The sequence below is a fragment of the Paramormyrops kingsleyae genome, chromosome 8 (genome assembly GCF_048594095.1).
Source record: "Paramormyrops kingsleyae isolate MSU_618 chromosome 8, PKINGS_0.4, whole genome shotgun sequence".
NCBI classification, from domain to species: Eukaryota; Metazoa; Chordata; class Actinopteri; order Osteoglossiformes; family Mormyridae; genus Paramormyrops; species Paramormyrops kingsleyae.
The window spans coordinates 953,020-979,235 of NC_132804.1; the positions used below are offsets into that span (position 1 = coordinate 953,020).

The 26,216-nt window shown below is 45.6% G+C and overlaps 1 protein-coding gene across 2 annotated transcripts; it reads right to left on the minus strand.

The window, feature by feature from the left end:
• Positions 1-25,288, minus strand: si:ch211-236d3.4 (protein FAM107B). Of its 2 annotated transcripts, XM_023794054.2 has the most exons (5): positions 25,111-25,288; positions 14,140-14,197; positions 8,459-8,669; positions 2,564-2,720; positions 1-2,408 (listed from the first exon to the last, which is right to left on the minus strand). In XM_023794054.2, the coding sequence occupies exons 1-5, from the start codon at positions 25,132-25,134 to the stop codon at positions 2,292-2,294; spliced, it is 567 nt and encodes a 188-aa protein (XP_023649822.1). In that variant the 5' UTR covers positions 25,135-25,288; the 3' UTR covers positions 1-2,291. The 2 variants fall into 2 exon arrangements, with proteins under 2 accessions (XP_023649822.1, XP_023649824.1); XM_023794056.2 differs by lacking the exons at positions 14,140-14,197; positions 25,111-25,288 and adding an exon at positions 12,883-13,092.
• Between the last annotated feature and the right edge of the window lie 928 nt (positions 25,289-26,216).

Below are 26,216 nucleotides of genomic sequence, written 5' to 3' on the forward strand. Positions count from 1 at the left end.
TTTTCTTTTGAATGTGCCATTAATTCTTTATTTTGAAATACAAAGTAACGCATCCTTGTTTTACTTCCATTGACCATCTTTTAAATACTGCTGCTTACAATAATCTGTTATTCATAACATTTGTTGTGCCATGTGCAAAAACAGGGAAAAAATCATTGTATCTGCTCATGAAATCAATAAGTTAACATAAAAGGACATCAGAAATAATTATAATAATTAAACTATGCAAACCATTCCTACAGTTAAAGATCATTTGCATTTTATTTAAACAAAATTTGAAATTATGGATAATGAATTACTACAGAAAAGTCGACATAAAAGGTAAAAGGACTATAAATTAATAGTATTTGCAATAGATTTTTAATTCTAAAAAATGTACACATATGTACTAAAAGATTAATCTTTAAAGAATTTCTGTCAGCTACATTTAGCTTCTAAAGTGCTGTCGTAAATTGGAGAAGCAGCTTTAATAAATGTCTTCATTATTTTTGTAGGAGAAGATTACGTTGCTATTTCTATGTCTGTATATATTTGCATAACAGCAATTTGAAGAGGAGTAAGTATGTTCTGAAATATATTAGAAAGTTACAGAATTCCTCTCTCCAAACAGTGTACAAAGTCTCTCTCTCTAAACTCTGTTGCTTGCTCTCTCTCACACACACAAACACATACATGCTGTACTTTGCAATAAATCAATACAGACCATTGATCATGTCTACATCTGACACCAGCATATATGATTACAGGGGAACATTCATTCAAGCTTACATTTCAAAAATTCGATTTTTGGTGCCCGAACACGAAATCTCAGAGGGAATAATGAATGGGCATCAGATCGCATGCACCCCTGTAGAAGGCACTAAAAAAAGATTGAGCCCATAATCCAGGGATTGTTTCCTGAACAAACCCTGCAAACCTCCAATGCCTTCTTGTTGCACATTCTGCTTTGTATAAAGATTACCTGCAATTTTCTGTTAAGATATGCATCTTATTAATGAATTATGCTATGCAACGCATGATCCAAGTCATTTTAAAATGTACAAAATTTTAATTAACGTCCAAAATTGTGCTGTAATGCATGCAAGCTAAAGTGCAAAATGAGTATTGTAGAACTTTTTTCTAAATATTCCCACTTTCATTAGTTCAGCTTTTGGCTATATATATATATATATACAGTAATATAGGTTCTTTGACGAGAGAAGCGCTTATTTCTGTTTCGTGTAATACTGTCTGTTTTGTGTTGCTGTTCACAGTGGCCACTGTGGAGGACATGCGGGGACAGTTTGAAGTCCCTGTGAAATGAAGCTTAGCAGTGTGAGGACATCTACACTCGTCATGGGTCCACAGCTGTGTGGCGTCACATCAGTGCAACTTCGGCCCCGTCTTTCATCATAAAGACAAGGCCAGTGTGGTCTGCTTCAAATAGCCTTTTGAAGATTAGAGAGACTTTATGAAACTTGTCTGATCTAAGGTCCGAGAAGGACACCAAAAACAGACAGATATCATGGGCTTCAGGCCTACTCACATACAGATACGCCTCTTGGCCTACTTTTGAGGACCACCCCCCCCCCCTCCACAGATATCACGGGCTTTAGGCCTACTCACATCCAGATACGCCTCTCGACCTGTTTTTGAGGTACACCACCTCCCCCCCCCCCCACAGATATCACGGGCTTTAGGCCTACTCACATCCAGATACGCCTCTCGACCTGTTTTTGAGGTACACCCCCCCTCCCCCCCACAGATATCACGGGCTTTAGGCCTACTCACATCAACACACGCCTCTCGACCTGTTTTTGAGGTACACCCCCCCCTCCCCCCCACAGATATCACGGGCTTTAGGCCTACTCACATCCAGATACGCCTCTCGACCTGTTTTTGAGGTACACCCCCCCACTCCACAGATATCACGGGCTTTAGGCCTACTCACATCCAGATACGCCTCTCGACCTGTTTTTGAGGTACACCCCCCCCCTCCCCCCCACAGATATCACGGGCTTTAGGCCTACTCACATCCACACACGCCTCCTGGCCTGCTTTTCAGATCATACAGATCAAATGGGCACATGGCAGATTCACTTGGTGTCATTAGAGATGCTCACTGTGTGTCCAACTGGTGTGTCTCCTTTGCAGTCCAATTGCTCGTATCCATTTTTTGTAAAGGAGAGACAAGGGCTTTTCATGGCTTCAGAACATCTGCTGCATGATAAGAAGGGGCTTGTGTCCTGTCAGACAGGCCCATCGGGGAGGCTGCCCCACCTCCAATCCCCGAAGACTCCAAGGGTACCTTCTCACACCTCCTTTTCACCTGTGTTCATTATGCTCGTCCTTCTCAGGTTCTCCTTCACCTTTATGAACTCTGGTGCTTTCTCCGCGCCTTCCTCCTGCTTCTCCTGTTCCCTCTCCAGCTGGAACAAAGGAAGAATCATCATAATGGCTGTTGTTACACTGACATGGATCCCTCCTTCATTGTTGGCTCAGGCCTTCTGAGGTATGATCAGCCCATCTGTGGGCTGCACTCAGCCTGTCCTCAGCTCCATGCTCTCTGTGTACATCTACGTACCTCTTCCAGCTTCTTGTGCCTCTTGAGGAGCTCCTGTTCCAGTGGGGATATCTTCCTCCTGGCCTCCTCTTCCACCTTCCTCTGCTTGATCAGCTGCTCCCTCTTCCTCTGTTCCAGCACACGCTGGAGCTCTGGCTTGCTCTCCGCTCCCACGCCCCTGGTGCCGCAGAGATACAGGTAGAGGAAGAGGCTCAGCCATGCAGCGCCGGTCTCAAAGAAGGAGCCCCCCCCCAGGGGCCCAAGCCCAGGGAGTTCAACTGAGTACTTAAGTGCTCAGACAGAACAAAGACACCCACAGAATTCAGCCCTCAGGGGCCGTGAATGGGGACTTCTGCTGCAGCCCTGCAAAACAAGTGCGCCTCGCTGAACACAGTGCACGGATAAGCATGAATGTTATTTCCATATTAGACATCAGAAAACTGTAGTTTTGAAACATGCAAAACAGGTAAATTCATGTGCCCAGTAGAGGGCACTCTTGCCATGCTTATAACTCAACAGATTTTACCAACTACAGACAAAAATATGTCTAAAACACAGCTGTGAATAATTCAGTATTTGACAGCCTATAATATTATGTAAGAAATATACTGGAATATATTAATTATAAAATATAAATACTAATTATAAGATATAAGTACTATATTAACAGAAAAATAATGACAATTCAAAACCTGGACCTGCTAAAAATTAGTTTTATCAGCTTGAATACATTTTGTGTCTTTGTATAGCTATTCATGGCATAATTAAAATATGTACTGATTTAAAAGCCATTTTATGTTTAACTACATCTGCATATAGACGTACTGTATGACTATGATAAATCGGTGAATAATTAATTTTTAGTTTGAATCTGTGGTCACTGTCCTTTTTAAGAACTGTCGCAGAATCTTGGATCAAAGTATAATTTTGCAACATTTTACTTCCTACTGATGCCTTAGATAGTGATGGATTTTTCATTAGCCTGATTTCGCTAAGACACTGTTTTTCTCCTCTCAGTTGTCCTGTGAACAGTGCTGATAGCAAACTGTGACTAAGAGACCAGAGCAGAATGCACTTCAGAGGCGCGGAGCAGCATTACTGAGGCTGACGCGAATCTCCGGCAGATTATTAAATTAGCATGGTGCCCATTTCTCCTGGGGGTACTGAAGTCACAAGTCTGTAAGGTGTGAAACAAAAACAGCACTCAGGGAACATTAGCTTGGCAGGAGTATCTGTGTTCATATTGCCCATGTTGATAAGGAGGAAAACAGAAACACAGTGATAATTAAACCGCACAGGCAATCATGAGGGAAACAGGCCAGCACCCATACACCCATACAGTTGTCGATGGGGGAGTGGGGCGCACTGGAATCACATTAATAGATACAGCTGACAGCAAGTCTTGGCTTGGAGATTTCCCCTGACCGCAGTTTCTCCTGAGAATCCATGACAGGCCTGTGTTTCCCGTCTATTTAGGGGATGAGAACAGCAGTCAAATGAAGGACATTTGAACCCAGGGTGTGTTTCTGTCTTATTTTCTCCGTCTTTAAAAATCCAGCCTAATCCAGAATAGGGCAGCAAATGGAAAGAAACTGGGTCCTGGGCTGTGACCTCTGTTTCTGTGCCGGTGACTCGCTGGTCACTCCCTCTGCAAGCTGCTCCCAAAGTGCCCCCCCGAAGGTGGGCCGTGGTCGACTCTCACAGCCCCCTGCGCCCTGACGCTTTGTCGCCCGCTGCCCGGCTGGATGCCCTCTTAATTGTCGGTGTGGCGCTGTGCCAGCTGACTTCTGCACATCCTCTTGCTCTTCTGCTACACAGGACACTCAGTATCTCCAGGCGCTAACTTTCCTGATTATTAGCAGACAAGGCAGCCGGCCTAGGAGAGCTGCGTTGGCAGAATGAACGATATGACTGATAAACATAAGAGAAGGATTTTTTTTCCCTCTTTCAAATCAACACCTGAATGTAAGGGAATGCCGGTATTAGTCAAACGAAAGGGGCGTGTTTTCTTTTGAGCTCGACTTAGAGATCAGTGGATGAAGTCATTTCCGAGAGGTCTGATAAGGTCATTTTTTCATGTGTATATTCAGGCACAGACCACAAACTGCGCTCAAAGGCACTGCCCATCCCCCAACCCACCCCCCCAGTCCGAGAAAATCTCCCAGCCAAGACTGACCCAAGGGCTGCTTGATATACGTGGAATTATGGCTTAAGACATGGGAAAGTGACCTGCTTCTTTACACATGCTTTATGTGCTGAAGATGTTTTAGACTGATCGCTTCGGGCTGTTGTACACATGGAAACCGCCTCCTGATATCAATGGTGCATTAGGGATTGTAGGACATCAGGTATTTTGCATTGCTTTGGGCTTTGGGAAGAAGCACATCCTAACTTACGATTGGAGGATTCATGTGGCAGGAGTCTTTGGCATTACTTCTGCAAAGACAGGGCTTCTAGCTCAGCATCCATGTTGAGTATATTGATTACTGATCCTTTTTAATTATAAGCTTTGGCTCACTGGCTAGGAGAGCGGCCCCACCGAGCTCTGGGGTTAGGGGTCTGAGTCCTGCCTCACTTTGTCTGTATGCGTCAGTCTGTGGAGGCGCCCTAGGAGAGCGGCCCCACCGAGCTCTGGGGTTAGGGGTCTGAGTCCTGCCTCACTTTGTCTGTATGCGTCAGTCTGTGGAGGCGCCCTAGGAGAGCGGCCCCACCGAGCTCTGGGGTTAGGGGTCTGAGTCCTGCCTCACTTTGTCTGTATGCGTCAGTCTGTGGAGGCGCCCTAGGAGAGCGGCCCCACCGAGCTCTGGGGTTAGGGGTCTGAGTCCTGCCTCACTTTGTCTGTATGCGTCAGTCTGTGGAGGCGCCCTAGGAGAGCGGCCCCACCGAGCTCTGGGGTTAGGGGTCTGAGTCCTGCCTCACTTTGTCTGTATGTATCAGTCTGTGGAGGCGCCCTAGGAGAGCGGCCCCACCGAGCTCTGGGGTTAGGGGTCTGAGTCCTGCCTCACTTTGTCTGTATGCGTCAGTCTGTGGAGGCGCCCTAGGAGAGCGGCCCCACCGAGCTCTGGGGTTAGGGGTCTGAGTCCTGCCTCACTTTGTCTGTATGCGTCAGTCTGTGGAGGCGCCCTAGGAGAGCGGCCCCACCGAGCTCTGGGGTTAGGGGTCTGAGTCCTGCCTCACTTTGTCTGTATGCGTCAGTCTGTGGAGGCGCCCTAGGAGAGCGGCCCCACCGAGCTCTGGGGTTAGGGGTCTGAGTCCTGCCTCACTTTGTCTGTATGCGTCAGTCTGTGGAGGCGCCCTAGGAGAGCGGCCCCACCGAGCTCTGGGGTTAGGGGTCTGAGTCCTGCCTCACTTTGTCTGTATGCGTCAGTCTGTGGAGGCGCCCTAGGAGAGCGGCCCCACCGAGCTCTGGGGTTAGGGGTCTGAGTCCTGCCTCACTTTGTCTGTATGTATCAGTCTGTGGAGGCGCCCTAGGAGAGCGGCCCCACCGAGCTCTGGGGTTAGGGGTCTGAGTCCTGCCTCACTTTGTCTGTATGCGTCAGTCTGTGGAGGCGCCCTAGGAGAGCGGCCCCACCGAGCTCTGGGGTTAGGGGTCTGAGTCCTGCCTCACTTTGTCTGTATGCGTCAGTCTGTGGAGGCGCCCTAGGAGAGCGGCCCCACCGAGCTCTGGGGTTAGGGGTCTGAGTCCTGCCTCACTTTGTCTGTATGCGTCAGTCTGTGGAGGCGCCCTAGGAGAGCGGCCCCACCGAGCTCTGGGGTTAGGGGTCTGAGTCCTGCCTCACTTTGTCTGTATGCGTCAGTCTGTGGAGGCGCCCTAGGAGAGCGGCCCCACCGAGCTCTGGGGTTAGGGGTCTGAGTCCTGCCTCACTTTGTCTGTATGCGTCAGTCTGTGGAGGCGCCCTAGGAGAGCGGCCCCACCGAGCTCTGGGGTTAGGGGTCTGAGTCCTGCCTCACTTTGTCTGTATGTATCAGTCTGTGGAGGCGCCCTAGGAGAGCGGCCCCACCGAGCTCTGGGGTTAGGGGTCTGAGTCCTGCCTCACTTTGTCTGTATGCGTCAGTCTGTGGAGGCGCCCTAGGAGAGCGGCCCCACCGAGCTCTGGGGTTAGGGGTCTGAGTCCTGCCTCACTTTGTCTGTATGCGTCAGTCTGTGGAGGCGCCCTAGGAGAGCAGCCCCACCGAGCTCTGGGGTTAGGGGTCTGAGTCCTGCCTCACTTTGTCTGTATGCGTCAGTCTGTGGAGGCGCCCTAGGAGAGCGGCCCCACCGAGCTCTGGGGTTAGGGGTCTGAGTCCTGCCTCACTTTGTCTGTATGCGTCAGTCTGTGGAGGCGCCCTAGGAGAGCAGCCCCACCGAGCTCTGGGGTTAGGGGTCTGAGTCCTGCCTCACTTTGTCTGTATGCGTCAGTCTGTGGAGGCGCCCTAGGAGAGCAGCCCCACCGAGCTCTGGGGTTAGGGGTCTGAGTCCTGCCTCACTTTGTCTGTATGTATCAGTCTGTGGAGGCGCCCCTGCACTGTTTGGTTTCTCCTGCAATCCAAAGACATGTCATTACGTTAATTGTTACCTAAATTGCCCAAGGCGTGTAGACACTGTAATGTACCTGCATCACACTCAGTGTCTCCCTAAACTGCCTGGGATAGGATCCAGTCCACGTGTGACTTGTAGATTAATTCTAGAAGTTTCTTCATGCAGAAGTCATCTGAAATAATTGTGCTATGTAGATGTAATGTATACTATAGTGTTCTAGGACAAGGATTTTCAACCTTTTTTTTTAAAATATATACATAAACATACAGAACAGCGAACTTGGAGAGGAGCTGGCCAGCTTTAACACTCCTCATTTAGCAGTTACCTCAGTTAGCTACCATTCAGAAATAGAGCAGTAATAAAAAAAACTCATTTTCCTACCAATGTGTGCATTGGTGATGAAAAGTCATTCACCCTACAGTGATGCACACAGGAGTGAGAGAGATAAAAAGTACTAAATGTTACAAATGTCCACTTCATGAAGGATAAAATAAATTGTGCATGAAAGACTGGAGTCAAGTACTAAGCACAGTTGTGGTTTCGCCTTTTGATTTTCACTTAGTGAACATTTCACTTAATCTGGTTGTTAGACTGGAACTCTGCTGCTGAATGAGGCCTGGGTGTATTTTTATAGCCCCCCACACCGGGCCCACCTCCGATTTTTCAGGTACTCCTGTGCTTAGAAGAGTTTGTAAAAAGAACAGCGGCTTTTTAAATCGTATTTTCGGGATCTAACGGAGGCCACAGGCACCAAGCTCCAGAGAAAGGCGCTTTGTGAGTGTGGGTTTGAGCCTCATCCCCATCAGCCAGCTCCCTCATTCTAGGCTTCAGCTAATCAGTATCATTACAATTCAGATCGTTTACATCCACCCCGAAATGCTGAAGGTTTTTCCTTTTGGTGCCTATTTTGCATGCACCTTTGCTGCATCTGCCTCGCGGGGATGTGCTGCACCGCAGTATGTGCAGTTATTGTGATTTTTCTTGGTATTTTACCTATATTATTTATATCTTGTATGCAATATTTATATGTTATACAACCCTTTCCAAAATCATCTATGGCCCTCTTGAAATAGGAGACTATTTTAAAGTTAATCACAGAACATTATCTGGATATTGATGTATTTATTGACTATCTGTCATCTGAAGGCCTACATCAGCATCATTAGAAGAGCAAATATGCATTTTATCTTAGGATGGCTTACTTGCATATTACCCTTTCAGGAACTGGCTCTGTTTTACATCAGCTACTGGAGTATCTAACTGTGAGATTAATTCAAACAGAATAAGAATTGCATCTTTCAGTTACTGGGTGTTCAGATGTGCCATTCAACCCCTGCACCCCCAACCATAGAAACTTAGGGTCTGTTAGATGAGCACTTTGGGGTGGGAGCCCATACCTTTTGTGATTCATCAGAAGCTCCCTGTGCAGATCTTGGTGGCTTTTAGAGGCTTTCACTGGATTAGGCAGCTTTTTAGGCTTGATCAGATCATTGTCCTCCTCCATGTAATCTGGATGGGGCACGTAGCCGGCAGCTGTGAGCATGTCTCGGTGCTGACATTGTCGTGGCTCCTCTTGCTCCTCCTGTTGCAGGTCAGCGTAGGCCGAGGCTGGGGGAGGAGGGGGGAGCACCAGGGGCAGAATGGTGATCCACAGGGTCGGTCAGATCCCACAAAGATGTATAGAAGGTATCGGGAGTATTGGTTCTCAGGTGTTGTGCTTCTATTAGCATTAGAATGCTCTAAAGTGCATCTTGTATGATCTAGTAGTATGGAGACTGTGTCACAGAGATGCACCTTAATGTTCTTTTCAAGGTTTTTCTCAAGGGTGTAGCAGAGAGAGAGAGAGAGAGAGAGAGAGAGATGGAGTGGTGGGTACAGACTCCTTACAGACTGCTGACACTTAATCCGCAGGAGGGGCAAAATCAATGGAAAGTTCGCAGAGCTTTTAGGAGAATCTCACTGAGCGCAGAGAGTATCAACCCTTATTTAACTGACTGAGCTTCTGGACAAAGAATAACTGAATGACAGAGAGTCTCCCAATATGGGGTACAGCTTTGCTTTAAACTATGAATACAGGTTTTAGCTAATATTCAACGGCGTTTCACACTCTTCTTTAAATATTAAATGTAAATACTTAGTTATTTCTAGGGGGGTTATGGTGGCATGCAGTTGGCCTTTCCATGATTAAGAGATCAAAAGGCTGCCTGGAAGTAGAAACTGTGAGAAAGTGATAAACGCAGAGACTGCATCATTAGCGAGTTGGGTGAGCAGACCATGGGGAGATCTGAGATTCTTTCTGAGCTGAATGTGGGAACCTTGAGACTTATAGCATCTGCTTTACTTGAGGCAGCTCTGCCCCTGGTCTCCTGTAGGGGAAACACTTTTCATGTGTTAACAATCCTTTTGCTAACAAGTGATTTGATGTCCTTACAAAGGTGATTCCTTGCCCAACTTGTTCAACTTAACTGCCATGGTTACTTGACCTCCTTTTTCATGTCACTCTCTTAAACAATTCCCACTGTAGGCTCTGATACACCCCTACCTTGGGCAACAACAGGTGCTATAAAGGTTGGACTGGTGACCCAGAGGTGATGGGTTGTTGAATTTCTGGGCCAGATAATTAACTCTGGTAAATGTCCAGCTGTGCAAACCAGTGAAGTGTGTAATGTGAAGTAGGTGGATGTCTCTATGAAGGTGGTACATCTGGCAACTCCCAGAGCTCCAGAGCTCCATCTCTCCGAACAGGCCAATCAGATGGGACCTGATGAATCAGCCATTCCAGGATGGGGGGGTGGGGGGTCAGGTTTCATACTCGGCAAGGCGAAGCATCATTTCTCAAGTGGAACCGGACCCACCTATGCTATTTAATATTTCAGAATTGTCCTTTGGCCTCAGCCCTTCCTCATATCGGGCTGGGTAAGAAGACTCTGATGGATCTGGGCTGGGATGGAAGAGATGGCTATCGACCATAAAATGACTGCCAAAGTTTAAAGGACTACAACTCAATCCTCTGTTCACTGCTGCAGTCAAGTTGGATGCCATTTCTGATCATCCGTAGATTGTCAGGAGCCCAATGCAAGCTATGCTTCTTTGTTTTCTCTATTTGTCTATGAATTTCAGACCCCCAGTCTCCTCCACTCGCTTGTTCTCCTGCCACACAGATGCTGTTTCTATTATGGCCTAGAATTGCTTCCTTCTTTTCCTGGGCCGTGAGGATCCACCCGATGGATCCTTTGCAGTCTTGATTTTGTGACAAAAATATGGCCTGGTGAAGTGGGTATTGCTTAACGTAAGTAAAACAGAAATGTGAATGAAATATGTGTTAATGGCGATTATGAAATCAAATGCACTATTTGCCTGACAATTAAAAATAAAAACCAGATGAACTGCATCATTCTCTTATACAAATGCATTATTATTATTATTATTATTAATAATAATAATTATTATTTTTTTATATTTACAGTTTTGACAGAATGATCACAATGATCATTTTCATCATGTTTCTTTAAACTAAAATAATGACTACAATATGACTAAAATGTGCTTTAGTCATTTGACTAAGTCTAACACTAAATAAAACATGGATGTCAAAATGAACACCTGCTCTGCAGCCCAACTTGTTCCAAGATTTATTGCGTGGGTTTTTAGAAAAATGCGATCTACAAAAGATCAGCCCCTGAATTGGGATAGAGATTTCTCATGGTGGTCCTGATCTAAGAGCCAAGGCTTATTGTATTTAATGCATAATTCTGGAAAATGTAATTACAGTGTTCAGTTCAAATGGACACATGGGGTGATGTTCTCAAGTAGCTTCTAGCTCTCTTTACCCTGAAATATGTTCCTGCACCATCCTTCACACTATTACACAAATGCATATGTATGCAAATTGTATTTATGTGAGTGTGTGTAAAGTGTATTATTTGTTTTACATATGTTTGTGTTCTGCATGTTTCTATGTTTTTCATATGTATGTTTGTTTGTGTGCAGTGTGGCTGCATGTTTAGGGACAGCTGAGTAGTGTTTCAGTAGCACCTAACACATGGAGTTCAGTCTTTTAGGACAGCTATGAGGTAACGTCCTGCTGTTCAGACACCATATATCTTCACACATTCACATTCAGCTGAAAATAATAAAAGAAAACAAAGCAAATCTGTACAGAAAACATTATATTATAATTATAGCCTTATGTAAGGATGCCCTGGCTCCACTCGTTTAGTTCAGCCCTCACGATTAGTGAGTATAAGACCCGCCCCGGCTGAGCTCTTCACTGTCCGTGGTGCCCTTTCAGTCCTGAATGACATTAGCAAGGAAAGCTGCCCATTTCCATGCTGTCTTGTGGGCCTGCATTTCTCAGGTCTTCGGGGGGTGAGAGAATCTGTTCTCAGCCCAGATTGTATACAAACAGAACAGTGCCGGTCTCCATGGGAACGCCGGCTTAAGCAGAGGATGCCCAGAAATGCCAGTCTCCCATGGAGTGGGGGGGGGATGGTCCGTTCTCACAGCCAGAACATCAATGTCTCCACTCCTACTCACCATGAAACTAATAGTGAAACTTCAGCAAACAACCATCATACAAAAAAGCAGCCAGCTAACCTCAGAAGGAACAACATGCAAATATGCGAATGAGTAATGAGTCAAGCCAAATGAAGCCATTTAAAGTCAGACGTTTAATCTGTGCAAAGAAAACACTACTGCTTCAAAAACAACGTATGATTAATAAAATATTATTTAAGAGCTTCTGAGTATTTCTGAAAGTTTATAAGGATTATTTGAGCATTAGAAAACATTGTTCTTTTTTCTGAACGCATATCATAAAGAACAGCAGTATGGTTAAAAAATTAACTGATGAAGTAAACTCAAGTGCCCCGGTAGTTAAACATTCAGGTAATACTGTGATGAAAGGACATTAAGAGGCTTGAGGAATCGAATCCAAAGAGTGGCAAAGTACAAGAACGTACATAAACCAGTTTAAGTAGGAAATACTCCTGAAGTGGTTTTCTATTGCATTATAAAAGCCTGAAATTTCCTCTTCTTTAAAATAGCATTTACAGGTGCTGCATGAGAAACTACTAACTTTGTGTCTGATGCCTTCAGATGTGATTTTCACCCTGTTTTGAAGGTAAACAGATGTTGCCGTGGGGGTGGCAGGAGTAAATTTGGAGAAAAAGAAGTGAGCTTCAGATCCTGGTACCTCCTGAGATGTCTGACAGCATGTCGGAAAATAATTCCCCAGGCTGTGTGACACCGGGCTTGGTATTCCAGATACAGACTGCCGGCCACATCCTGTGGGGGGGTGCGGCTTGGGGGCTAGGGCACAGCGGCCAGGATGTTCCCATATGCGCCACACTTACCCAAAAGCATCTGATACAGCCATACACCCCCCCAAGCTCCTGTTGGCACGCAATACTGCCCCTTATTCCCACTTCAGCGGCCCATCCCAGTCCCAGAAACTGAAACTCTCTGGCTTTACTCTTGAAAAATTGCTGCCGGGCTTTGACACAGTATCAGTGTGCAGGTGTTCTGCCTCTATTAGCATGCTCTAAAATGCGACCGCAGTATGACCACGAAGCATGGGCACCAGCAGCTGTCACAGAAAGGCATCTCAGTGTTCATGTCAAGCTTTTTTTTTTTTCTCAAATTGCAGGAAAATTTTCAGCTTGACAACAATTGGCAACAAATTCTTGTTCAATTTTTGACAATATTACATTGTGTTGCAGTGCAAGAAGCATGGAGGTAAACAAGGCTACCGGAATGTGTCTGTCAGTGTCTGGGGGGCACTGGGGAGCCCCATGGCGCGACGAGGAAGCCTGCCTCCTACCTGACTTGACCATGCCGTCCCTGCGCCTCTCTGACTCCCTGGCCGGGAAGAAGCCGTGTGTGACTCTCTGTGTCATAGTGAGCCTGCCCAGCTGTGCATCCGTTGTGTCCCCAGGCTGCAAGGGGGGACCATTGGCCACTGAGCCGCCGGGCTGCACTGAGCCACCGAATCCTTTAAAGCATGCTCGTCTGGCTGAGCTCGAGTAAACAGTCACATGACCTGGACTTTCCACAGCCCCGCCCCCTCCTGCTTCGGGCTGCCTTGGTGATCTGCAGGAGACCTGCCTCTTTCAGCATTAGTGGCGTTTTTAAGCTCTATGGCTCATTTTAACTGTAAGTCTCCCAAACAATTTCACAGTCAGCTATGTGTGCATCTGACGGCTTTTAAGACCTCTGTGAAACAAGGGACAATCGTGTTTGTATCCTAGTTATCATACTTGGGTGGTTGGTGATTATCTACTTTATTTCATTTTCCTGATTGAAACATTGCTGCTGAATATTAACTGTAGCAGAAATACAAAATATTATTTCTTCTTACCAGACTAATGCCACCTTTACTTATGGTTTAACTCTAAGCATTTCTGACTTCATTCAGGTTAGAGCTGACAGTTTCTCCAAAATCAGATGCATGGTTTGCATTTACTGAGCTGCAGTCGGTGGTCACTGAAATTGAGACTTTTGGTCAGTAACTGTTCTTGCATCTCTCTGGGCCTGGATTAGGAACCTCCAAGTCGCTGCTTGGAAACATGTTTCTAACAATAGCTTTTTTTTATTATTTCTGTTATGAATGACAGTATGGTTTTGTTTTAGAAAGCAAATGGTTTTAGGTTGCTGATTCTGGAAAAACACAAACAATCACCACTTTTGAATTAATGCTAACACCTAATTTTATTAAAATTTTGAAAATATACAGTCTGAAAACACATAGGCCAGTTATAACCCCACTCTGAACACTCTCCTGCTACTGAAAAGATTCACTAAGCCTGTGTGAACAAGGCAGTTGCGGACTTTCCACACTGGTCAATCAGCACTTAAATTCCAGCTCTCATCTGAATCTTTTTCTGGTCTCATGCCTTGAGTCCATGTTTGCGCCTCTATTTACTTCCTGTGTGAATTATGCAAGTGTGAACATTATGTAATTGATGATGCATTTACAGCAGAGCCACACAGTGTATGCTGATAGAGGTGGCAGGTATGCAGGGTGATAATGCAGTAGATACACTGTCCCTCCATACAGGTGCGGGGGGGGGGGACTCACCCCTGCCGTTGAGCTGTTTCCCGTTTCTTGTGCATGGCTGTTTAAAGTCACGCGCCTTCTGTAGGGACCGAAAAGAAGAACGTCAACACCTGAAACAGCAGCAAACAATACACTGCCACCTACCAGCCATTGCCCCCCCCCCCCCCCCCCCCCACCGAGGGGATCTCAATGTTGGCTGCAGTTAGGTTAGACTGGGGGGGTTCCTCTGCAGCCCCTTGTTCTGCATTCTGAGTCTTTCTGTTCCAACTTCACATTGCAGTACAGTAGCCCCTCACAAGATGTTCTTCAAGAAAGCACTGGGCTTGTTTGGGAGTCTTCAAGGGACTGTGAAAGAATATTGTGTTACCGTGAGCCGTTGCTAGGAGAAGCCCACTCAGCCTCTGAGTCTTTACTGCCCACAGGGTCTTCAGGAGATCACTGAAGCACTGAATAGGGGAGGGCTAGTGGCGGTGGGGGCTGATGTGGGTGGGGAAGCCCCTTTGTATACTGAGGAGTCGTGAGGGGAATGTGGCACAGGTTTGCTGTGGAGTTGGAGGCTGATAAACACAATGAACTGTCCCGATTCATGCGTTTGGTGGCATTACATACATATTTATTTTACATCATGAATATTCACAGGTATTACAGCTGAATTACAGTGACATCTAAGACTAAATGTTCTAGTTATTCCAAACTATGAGTCATAATTAATAAAAAATGTTCATTTTCTTCAGCAGAAAGCTGAAATATTTCCAGTTCTCGTTCATCATCTTGGAATATATAAAATACATATATAAAATATGTAAAAATATTTTTTTTTCTGGAATGTAACCTATATAGACAAGCCTCTGTCTGTTGTAATTGAATATTTTAAGCTTCTGGGATTTATGTGCTTGGAGAGTGTGAAACGGTACCCAGATCAGCGGTAAAATCAGTCCGAGCAGCGTTACAATCAACAAAGGCTTTACAAAGAGGGCAGAGGAGGGAAGCCTGCTGTAACAATGCAGGAGCAAGCGTCTGAACGGGGTTCAGTGCAATAAGAGTCCATCTGCTTTTATATGCACACAGAACACAAGGGCTATCATTCGCTAATCCCTTCACAGGCCACCATACCAGCTATAACCTGAGATTTTCATAGATTTTTTAAATATTCAATATGATTGAAAACAGGACACCAGCACAGAACATGCCTATTGATCGTACTCCAAGCTTAGTATTGTTTCGAGGTAGTGAAGCCGAATTTTAAATAACTATGGACTCAGCTGTAATTTTACACATATAAACATTTGGGTCAATTCAGATTGGATTTCTGGGTTAATTTTAGAAATGGAGCCACATATTTGATGACTGTTCAAGCAACAGTTCCAGAAAGTGCTGGAAACATCAATCTGCTGGCACCAAGTAGATGGGGGGGGGGGGGGATATGGGGGTCAGGGGTGACTTTATGATCTGGTGCCAATGGGGGGGGGGTTAGGGGTGACTTTATGACCTGGTGCCAATGGGGGGAGGGGGGGGAGGTTAGGGGTGACTTTATGACCTGGTGCCAATGGGGGGGGATATGGGGGTTAGGGGTGACTTTATGACCTGGTGCCAATGGGGGGGGGGGTTAGGGGTGACTTTATGACCTGGTGCCAATGGGGGGGGGGGGGTTAGGGGTGACTTTATGACCTGGTGCCAATGGGGGGGGATATGGGGGTTAGGGGTGACTTTATGACCTGGTGCCAATGAGGGGGTTAGGGGGGGGGGGTTAGGGGTGACTTTATGACCTGGTGCCAATGAGGGGGTTAGGGGGGGGGGGGGTTAGGGGTGACTTAATGACCTGGTGCCAATGAGGGGGTTAGGGGGGGGGTTAGGGGTGACTTAATGACTTGGTGCCAATGGGGGGGGGGGGGTTAGGGGTGACTTTATGACCTGGTGCCAATGGGGGGGGGGGGTTAGGGGTGACTTTATGACCTGGTGCCAATGGAGGGGTTGGGGGGGGGATAGGGGTGACTTTATGACCTGGTGCCAATGAGGGGGTTAGGGGGGGGTTAGGGGTGACTTTATGACCTGGTGCCAATGGGGGGGGGGTTAGGGGTGACTTTATGACCTGGTGCCAATGGAGGGGTTAGGGGGGGGGATAGGGGTGACTTTATGACCTGGTGCCAATGGGGGGGGGGGTCGGGTTAGGGGTGACTTTATGACCTGGTGCCAATGGGGGGGGATATGGGGGTTAGGGGTGACTTTATGACCTGGTGCCAATGGGGGGGGGGGGGGGTTAGGGGTGACTTTATGACCTGGTGCCAATGGAGGGGTTGGGGGGGGGATAGGGGTGACTTTATGACCTGGTGCCAATGGAGGGGTTGGGGGGGGGATAGGGGTGACTTTATGACCTGGTGCCAATGAGGGGGTTAGGGGGGGGTTAGGGGTGACTTTATGACCTGGTGCCAATGGGGGGGGGGTTAGGGGTGACTTTATGACCTGGTGCCAATGGAGGGGTTAGGGGGGGGGATAGGGGTGACTTTATGACCTGGTGCCAATGGGGGGGGGGGTCGGGTTAGGGGTGACTTTATGACCTGGTGCCAATGGGGGGGGATATGGGGGTTAGGGGTGACTTTATGACCTGGTGCCAATGAGGGGGTTAGGGGGGGGTTAGGGGTGACTTTATGACCTGGTGCCAATGAGGGGGTTAGGGGGGGGGGGTTAGGGGTGACTTTATGACCTGGTGCCAATGGGGGGGGGGGGGGGGGTTAGGGGTGACTTTATGAACTGGTGCCAATGGGGGGGGGGGTTAGGGGTGACTTTATGACGGGCCACCACATATCATATTATTTGTCAAGGTGAACCAGAAGCCTTGGCTCCCCTTGGGTCCAGTTACTGCCGGTGGTCACCTGACCTTTCCAGGCTGAACCAGACGATTTCCCTCATATTTTATTAACCCCACTGCAGCAGTTATTTCTGCGCGTCCAGTGCAGTGACGATGATGTTACACCCCTCATATGTTGTGAACACAAAGGTTTTTTATAGATTTCAGCTGTGGTCCTGCGCTCTCGTTACACGCAGGGGTTTCAGGTTTCTCAGATGACAAACACGACCAGCAAAGGCCACGGAGCAGCGCCCAGCTCTGCTAATTACCCACACACCTTGCGTAGACATATTTCATTCTTCCTTTGTGTTACATCGTAAACAGGAAAATATGGAGAAAGGCACGTTCCCAGGCAGTGTGCAGACTGTTTGCCATTCTGGGGGGGGGAGTACGCTTACACTCCCTTTTTATGGGCTGCTTTTCACTGCCTTTTACATTTTATAACCTCTAAAGCCATATTCTTCTTCTCGTACTGGTCGTCTTTAAGGCTCTCCCCCCCCCAGAGTTTGGTGTTCTTTCTTGTGTTGCCTGCTTGTTGTCGTTTTGGGGATGAAGGAGACGGATAAATCCGGGACTCCCACTGGAGCAAAAAGGGTGGGAGGTCCAGGAGGGATTGCAGGCGCCCCCCGTGTCCGAAGCTCCGGGCTGCGGGTTACTGTGCTCAGGTAGCAGGGTGGAGCCAAAAGCCCAGGTTAGGGTTAGGGTGCCTCTTTGGGGATGTGGGGCGTCACCGTCTGGAGAGGCAGCTATATGCGTGTCATACTGCTGCATGTCATACTTTACAAATATCTGTGGATGCATCTGTTAATTACACACGCCTCGCTCTAACTACAGAGGGCGCTCTTTCCGGAACCAGCACGGCAGCCTGGGTGACCAGTCTGGCTCTATTCTGAAGTCCCTAAACTGCCACAAAACACAGCTTTCTGTGTCTGCCGGCTTGTTACTGGGCAGCTGACACTCTGCCATGGTGCTGGGTATTAGTACATTACAAGTATATACTTTTAATGTAGCACAGCAGTGATTTATGATTGACAGTATGAATTGCATTAGATTACTGATTTTGGACAAACACAGTCAATTTTAAGTAATGCTAAGATCTAATGATGGTTAAATGTACAATGTCTGCTTAGTGATACAGTTACGATTATTATAATATATTTAGTTTGATTAAATTTAGTGAACAAATGACTGTAAATAGTGAAGCAATTTCTAAATACATGTAAGAAGACACACAAAGCATTTGGGTTTGAAATAGCTTAGTTGCTAGAATAACAGCGCCACCCAGTGGAACATTAGTGGTATCACATTCAACAAGGCAGTGTACACTGGCTACATTTTGAAAATGTTTGCTTCCTTGATTAACTGGTTTCTGTATATAGAGAACAAAAAAAATACCCCAAATAATATTTCTCTTTGAAGAGTTTGTGTACAGGCGTGCTCAATCCTTTGTTTACAGACTATTTTAAATGGAAAATCACTTATAAAATCATTTACCATATTGATAAAATAAGATTAAAAATGTTTATATATCCCAGAGTAACCCCAGAGTTGAATTACTTCTCTGTGAAACAGATGGCATTCCAAACATCTTTTGCATATTAAATTTACTGAAGAAATTCAGTTATTGCTCAATGAGGTAAAACGATGATCGATGATCAAGGGAGGGGGAAGGGGGGGTGTTTGGGGGTTACAACCATCTTTTGAAGACATTATGGACATTATGTATTATAGTTAATTACTCATAACTGTAATAAATATCAGAATTATATGTGGTCAACTCGTCGAAAATTGATTATGGCTGTGCATTCCGCATTTATTTAATCTTAGTTATCTATATCACAGCTGTTGCTTAATGGCACCATATGGAATAGTCGGTGTTTCACTAAATGACGCTGAAATGATGGGCATCTCTGTCACGTGGCAACATGCGTCATCATGCCTGGAAGATGAAGGGACTGAGATACGTGTCTCGCGTGACAGTCCCCGCTATCTCCGCTTCCTGGTGCCGGTGTGACGGAGTTTCAGGAGTTATAACAAGGATGTCTCCGCGAATGCAAAGTAAACAGCATCTGCTTGCATGTGCTGCACACCATCTGCGGCAGGGCGTTCTCCTCCGATGTCAGGTGTTCTCGGCACCCCCCACATTGCTCTCACAAGCGGGGACGCATCAGGGCACATCAGCTGAACTCACGGCTGTCTCATCTTGTTACCTTCGCAGAGTGGAATACACTGGCTGTCTGGGAAATATGCCAGTCCCTCCTCAACGCCTTCTCAAAAATCCCCCATAAACAAATTAATGGGAAAGGCTAAAGGAGTCCATTTAAAGCACATCAATGTGCCGGTTCCCAGTCATTTAGAAAAAATGTCATTCTGCCTTCTTTTTGGAAAGGTGAATAATGATTATTTTGGCAAATCCTTTCCCCACAAAGCAGCTTAGGGTTCTGGGTCTGACTCTTGCTTGTCTGTATTTGCAGAGTATGCATGTCCACCTGGTACTTCTGTAGGTCTCCTCTGGGTTCTCCTGTTTCATCCTGCTGACCCAGAGCATGCAGCTGGGCAAATGGAGGTCTCCAAATTATGTGTGTGTGTCCGGCAGCCTTGGATCCTGTCACCCAAGAAGGCACCTTGTGCTCGTGATCCCAGTAATAAGCTCCAAGCTACTTTAAATAAACAGCTGTGGAAAATGGGTAGGTGAAAGGCTTTAGTGGCACTGCCTCTCCTGGAATTTGATCTAGCAATTGTCATGTTCATTTCACTAGCAAACTGCCTGCTAACCAGGAAAAAGACCCACTAAGTACTTGTACTGAAACTCAGCTTTTGTGACTTTTAATGCATTTATTGTGGGTCTTTGGGGTAGGACATTTCATAAGAAGCTCACCAGCCATGACTTGTTGCACACCTAACTCTCTATACTGTACAAAAGAGTATTGTGTGTTCGGCAGACACCGAATTCCTATTACGGTGCTTTCCATGAATACAGAGGCCTCAGTGTCCAAAACTGCTGAGTTAATACTGACTGGGTAAATATAATTAAGCTAATTTAGTTTTGGTTTTGTAATCTTCAGAGTACAGGCAAATTTATATTAATGATTATTAAACCACTATGCATAAGATTACTGTACATCTGCCTGAATAATATAGTCATCATCATTTATCATTTATTATTATTATTATTATTAGTAGTAGTAGTAATAGTAGTAGTTGTTGTAGTATATCCTCAGCCTAACCCTAACCCCTAGCCTATGCCTAAGCCTAAGCCTAAGCCTAAGCCTAACCCTAACCTATTAACTGTACCAAAATGCCACGGAGTATCCAGCTAAAAAGTGTTTGTCAATAATCTTGGGGCTGCCCAGTGCCACATTAGGAGAATTTTGTAGTTATTAAACATTTTTGCATTGATGAAGTCTTTGCAATCCCTCTAAAAAGCAATTCTGAATATTTGGCTGTGTCGGGGAACAAAATTACACGAGACCATTACTTCAGGGAAAGGTCTGTGTTAGTGTTAAAAGGCCTTTTGCTTTCAAAAAGCACCTTAATGTCATTGTGTTTGTAAAAACTCAGAGTTGGTATTTCTGCTATTCTTATATAACTGCATCTCCTGGCAGGAAACACAGCTTATTGCTTTGCTTGTTTGATAGTGTAGGTATTACCCATGTGCTCTTCCCCATGTCCAGCTAACAGCAGAAAGATCTCACTCCTGCCCCCTGGGGATCTCCACAGGAAATGCAGTCAATGGTCAAATAAACAGCTGGTTTGCAGGCCAAGGCTGAACAGGTTTTTGACAGTTTGCTGCAGACATTCTTGGCACTAACCTGTTTCTTATTCCCAGCGATTACATAAGACTGGCTTTCATTTTCTGCAACCCCTGTAAAGACCCTATATACCATCCTGTTGCGCTCATTTCAGTGGCTTCCCATGTTCTCGCCAAGCTACACTAATTTGTTTAGACCCATCTTCACTCTCGCCCCTAAACAAAGACCCCTTTCTTTTTCCTCCACCTCTACCTCATGTGCTTCTGTTTCCTGTCCTTCCTGGTGCCCTTCCTGTAATGCTTGGCAGTTTGCTAATGACTGTTTACTTCTGCATGAATGCATTGTCTTATCTCATTTTGTTTTGTACGAAGGAACGTGCCCCTACATATTTATTTATTTACCAGACAGGAAGTGAGCTACATGCTGTGGTGCTGTATCGAAGCATGTGGACGTCGCATTTCCCATAATGCTGCATGTGCCATTAGAGACCCATGGCCATGGGCCGCATTGACACTGGAGAACTGAGACTTTGAGATGTCTCATAAAAAAGACGTAGAAAACACTAGGTTTGTTTTTCAGCCGACCAGGATGGGACAGACATGCTTGTTTGGTCCTGGCTGTGAATTAAAGTAGAGGACCCCCCCTCCCCCAAAAGTAGCCATGAAAAGAAGCATTGTGCTGTGGCTTTTATTTGCTTGTTATGTAATACCCACCCCCTCACCCACCCTTTTGCTTGTCTGTTCTCCACGCATGGTCTGTTGAGAATGATGGCAATAATGTGTTTTATTGCTCAATCAACTGGGAAGAAGGCTAAGGGTAAGACAGGGGTTGGGTCAACATTTTGCACCTCCGTCTATCATTGAAACAGCTCCCCCCCACCTACTGATAATTAAATAGGAGAGAGTGAACCAGTAAGTGGCAGCATCCTAATTACTGATACCTGTCATCTTGGTTTCACAGACACTAAACCAATGGGTGAGGCTTCTTTGCTGTCACAGCCAATCAGATTAGCCTAAAGGGTTTCGAGGCAGCCGCCCTCCAGACACACACACACACACACACACACACACACAGGTTTTTAATTTTATTTTTGTTGGGACTCTCCATTCATTTCTATGGGGAAAACTCTAATCCCAACATGACAATCTTAACCCCTACCCAGCCCTGACCTTAATCATGAGTAACCAAACAAAATATTTAGTTTTTTGATTGCTTTCACAGATCTTTGTGGGGACCAGAATAACAGTTCACACAAGGTCAATATAACAGGTTTTTATTACATTGATCCCCACAATGTAATAAAAACATAATCCACACACACACATACACACACACACACACACACACAGACACACACAGACATATCTGTTCAGGTATTCAGGCAGAACATTTCCCAACTGGATGTCCCCGTTCGCCCTTTTTTAAACATGCATTTGACAAATATACTCAGGGTAAGTTTAATGTGTGAATTTCTACAACTGATAGATGAAAGTCAACCACAATTCCCCTTGTGACTATCTTCTCTTTTGTATTTCTTGGGAAAGCTAAACATTTTCTTCTTACATTAGAAAATCTAAAAGTCATACCATAGAAAAATAAGAATAAATGCAGAGTATTTACTTTTACATCCCCCTAAAGAAGCCTTTCTCATCACAAGCCATTAGCTATACACTAGGGGTATAATCACTGCTGAAATGCTCTAAAAAGGTTGTTTATGAACCTATTATGCCTGTTTCTTGGGCAGTCTTGCTTTGTTGGGGGAGGGGAGGGATTAGCATTTAAGGAAAACTACCAAGTAAAAATATTGTTTGATAGAAATGCTGTATTTTGTTTGCCTCATTTTATTTTGTGAAACAGCCATCCTTATCTACGCCACTATGCAATATACTGTTAAAACTCTTAGACCAGAGAATAATTTCCTTTACATTTATTTATTTACTGGCTTCTTTCCTCCAAAGTGACCTGCAACTGAGAAAACGCGGACATTTAGAGCTGCAACAGCACTGCTGTCTTTTCTCAAAGGTGACTTAAATTCCCAGGGAAGTAAACTGCTATAGTCCTGCGCAAGTGGGCATTAAGAGCCTTGCTCAGCGACAGGGGCCCAACCTTGAAATCACTGTAATGGTTACTGGATTGGACCTTTGGATCAGGGGCAGAGTCCTATGTTGGAGAGCCACACAGTGTTCTAACCAGAGGCAGGACTATAGCAGTTTACTTCCCTGGGAATTTAAGTCACCTTTGAGAAAAGACAGCAGTGCTGTTGCAGCTCTAAATGTCCACTAACACCTAGGATCACTCTGTGGCTCCTCACTCCCACGCTCCACCACTTTCACACCAAGGATCACTCTGTGGCTCCTCACTCCCACGCTCCACCACTTTCACACCTAGGATCACTCTGTGGCTCCTCACTCCCACGCTCCACCACTTTCACACCAAGGATCACTCTGTGGCTCCTCACTCCCACGCTCCACCACTTTCACACCAAGGATCACTCTGTCGCTCATCACTCTCGGATCACCCTGTCACTCCTCACTCCCACGCTCCACCACTTTCACACCAAGGATCACTCTGTCACTCCTCACTCCCACGCTCCACCACTTTCACACCAAGGATCACTCTGTCGCTCCTCACTCTCGGATCACTCTGTCACTCCTCAGTCCCATGCTCCACTACTTTCACACCAAGGATCACTCTGTCACTCCTCACTCCCACGCTCCACCACTTTCACACCAAGGATCACTCAATCACTCCTCACTCCCACGCTGCACTACTTTCACACAAAGGATCACTCTGCCACTCCTCACTCCCACGCTCCACCACTTTCACACCAAGGATCACTCTGTCGCTTCTCACTCTCAGATCACTCTGTGGCTCCTCACTCCCTTGCTCCACCACTTTCATGTGCCAGCATGATAACTCACAAGCAAATGATTTATTTAGTCTCTAAAGACTGTTGATTGTAAATTAAAAAATTGATTTATCTGGAATCATAGTAAACATGTAATAAAAAAATATTCAAATATATTTCATTACTTATTATTAACACTGTCGCCAGAAATAACTATTTAGCTTAGTTGATTCTTTTAACAAGTATTTGCAGTATATTTATTATTTCAAGAGCGTAAGCATACTAGCGTGCCTGGAATTTCACTAAATTATTTTCATTAAACTGATATGCATGGCATTTTATCAGAACACCAACTTATTATATAAAAGCATATGAAAGTTAAAGACTTTTCTAGATGGTTCCCCAGCAGCTCACCTGGGAATGAAAGGCAGCGCTGGGCTTTGAGGCCTGCTACCAGTACAGTCAGGCCCAGGTCAGGCATTCGCCTGCTGCCTAATGGGCCCACAAGCTGGCAAGGGGAAGTCAAATGGCGGCCTTTATGCACGGTGACATTCCCAGCACAGAGCAGAACATAGCGCTGGGATCCTGCCCTGCAGCTGTGTGGGTTATGTTGAGGGAAAGGCCCATTCCCACCTTTATTTACTTTTGTTTTCTAAACCCACAGATATTAAGGTGTGAGGTTTTGCTCAGAAGCAAGACCAGGCTGAGGAGCATCTACCACATACTGTCCTACTGGAAACTCCAGGTAGTGAATCTGCTCACTGTGACCTGTGATCTTGACTATGCGTTTCCTGGTTCTGGTGTCCCTGTAACTGTCCTTGGAACTGCAGAGGGCCCTCCTGCCAGCCTACGTATTCTAGCATTTGTAGCTCTGCTGAACTCTGAGCCCTGTGGACAACACCCTTACCACCACCCGGCAAGCAGTAAGTCTGGTCCTGCTTCTCAAATATTTGTAAGTTCAGCCACCTCCTCTATTTGATTAACATGGCCTGAATGCTTCATTTGATATCAGCCTTCATATGTTTGACCTACTGTAGCAGCAGATTTTTTGGCTAATAGGGATCTCTCAAATATTTACAAGGAAGCTTTCTTAGAATGTTTTAACCAAGACAGAAATATAAATTGTCATTAAATTGCAATGCAGTGAAACAATGTACAGCCTGGGTTTCTTTATCCTTTATCATACAAAGATACAAATGAAACAATATAATGTTTCATTTCAGAAATCATTCATTATGGATATAGTCAGAATATATTTTAATACATATTTCAGTGAAGGTATAATGTCTAAGGTTAAAATTTATGACACGTATTTGCCACAATATTCACACTGGAATATTTACTTTCTTCAAACAATTTTTTTCATAATTAAAATAGTGAATCTTAATAACTGTACATATTTGTTACTTGTTATCTGTTTCTTTAATAATCACAGTAATTTCCTGGAAAGTTAATCCAATCAGAGCCACTATTCATATATGATAAATAGTTCACCTCAACACACAAAATCCAGTCAATAATACCAAGATCAAAAGAACAATGCTGACCTTTTTTGCATATGTTGCTCCCATAGCTTCTGGTGATCAGCCTCTTACTTTGTGGGCTGTTCTGCAGGTACCAGGGACCACAGGTTTCCTTCCTGCTCCAGTGGTTTTCAGGCAGGGGCTTTGCCATCCACCCTGTGGCACCAGAACCACAGGATTTCACTCCACCAGCACTAGACTGATGAGGAAACTGAGGAAATGTTTAGGAAGGCAGCAAAAGTGCTGGTAGGAGTAGAGAAAATCCATGTTGACGAGATGGACTCTGCAGCAAGTCAGGGGACCGTACGTCCAGTGCAGTCTGAGTGCCAGAGGGAGAGATTACCTATCCAAATAGTCCTGCAGGACAAAAACCTCCTCAGGACAGAAGGAGCCACCTGTTCATAGCCGACTGCACACTCTTAAAGGATTAAAGACTCCAGGGAAGATTAGAGTAATTGCAGCTGACAGATGAGGAAGCGCGAGAGAGCGCATGGCCCGGGAGCAGAGGCTGCCTCTAGCTATCCTCAAAAATTGACATTTTTTGAGCGGCGTGCAGGGTGTGTTGTTGCCCTGTAACCTCCCCCAAATGTCCCTGTCCTTGTCTGGGAGTTTGGCAGTGAGAGGCAGCCCCTACTGGCTGGGCAGGAGGCCCGAGGCCGTGACTCAGGAATGCCAGAGGTCCATCGACAGTGGGCAGCCCACAGAGTAACTGCATGCAGTGCCATTGTTCCCTTTACTCATTATGCTTTTACTATTCGTGCAAGAATGCTGTCAAAAGTAAATGATGCTTTGAATTAACATGTATGTTTAATAAACTATTGGGAAGATACTGGTCTCAAAACGAGGACGGTGGGGCTGAAAAAGAACTGATTTTCCTGGCAGAGCGACTGATAAACAGTCTGGCCCATCCCAGCAAGACTGGATCTCCCACAGGGACTGACTTCTCAATAGACTGGAATCATAGCACTGAAACCAACATCTACTCATTACACATTCAGTGCCTATTGCCCACTTGAAAAACTGTATTTTTAACTCTGTTTTTCTGTCCAGCGTGTCATGTTTCAATGTAATGCATATTTATATTGCATTTATTGCTGCTTTTTAACACCTTGACTAATAAGACAAAAATT

Excerpts from the sequence above, each read along its gene's own strand:
- si:ch211-236d3.4 (XM_023794054.2), bottom strand. The coding sequence starts at position 25,134 with ATGGGAGCAACATATGCAAAAAAG. Across the intron at positions 14,198-25,110 it reads GAGCAACATATGCAAAAAAG|AAGGCGCGTGACTTTAAACA; the intron begins GTCAGCATTGTT and ends CGGTCCCTACAG. Across the intron at positions 2,409-2,563 it reads GGCACAAGAAGCTGGAAGAG|CTGGAGAGGGAACAGGAGAA; the intron begins GTACGTAGATGT and ends CCTTTGTTCCAG.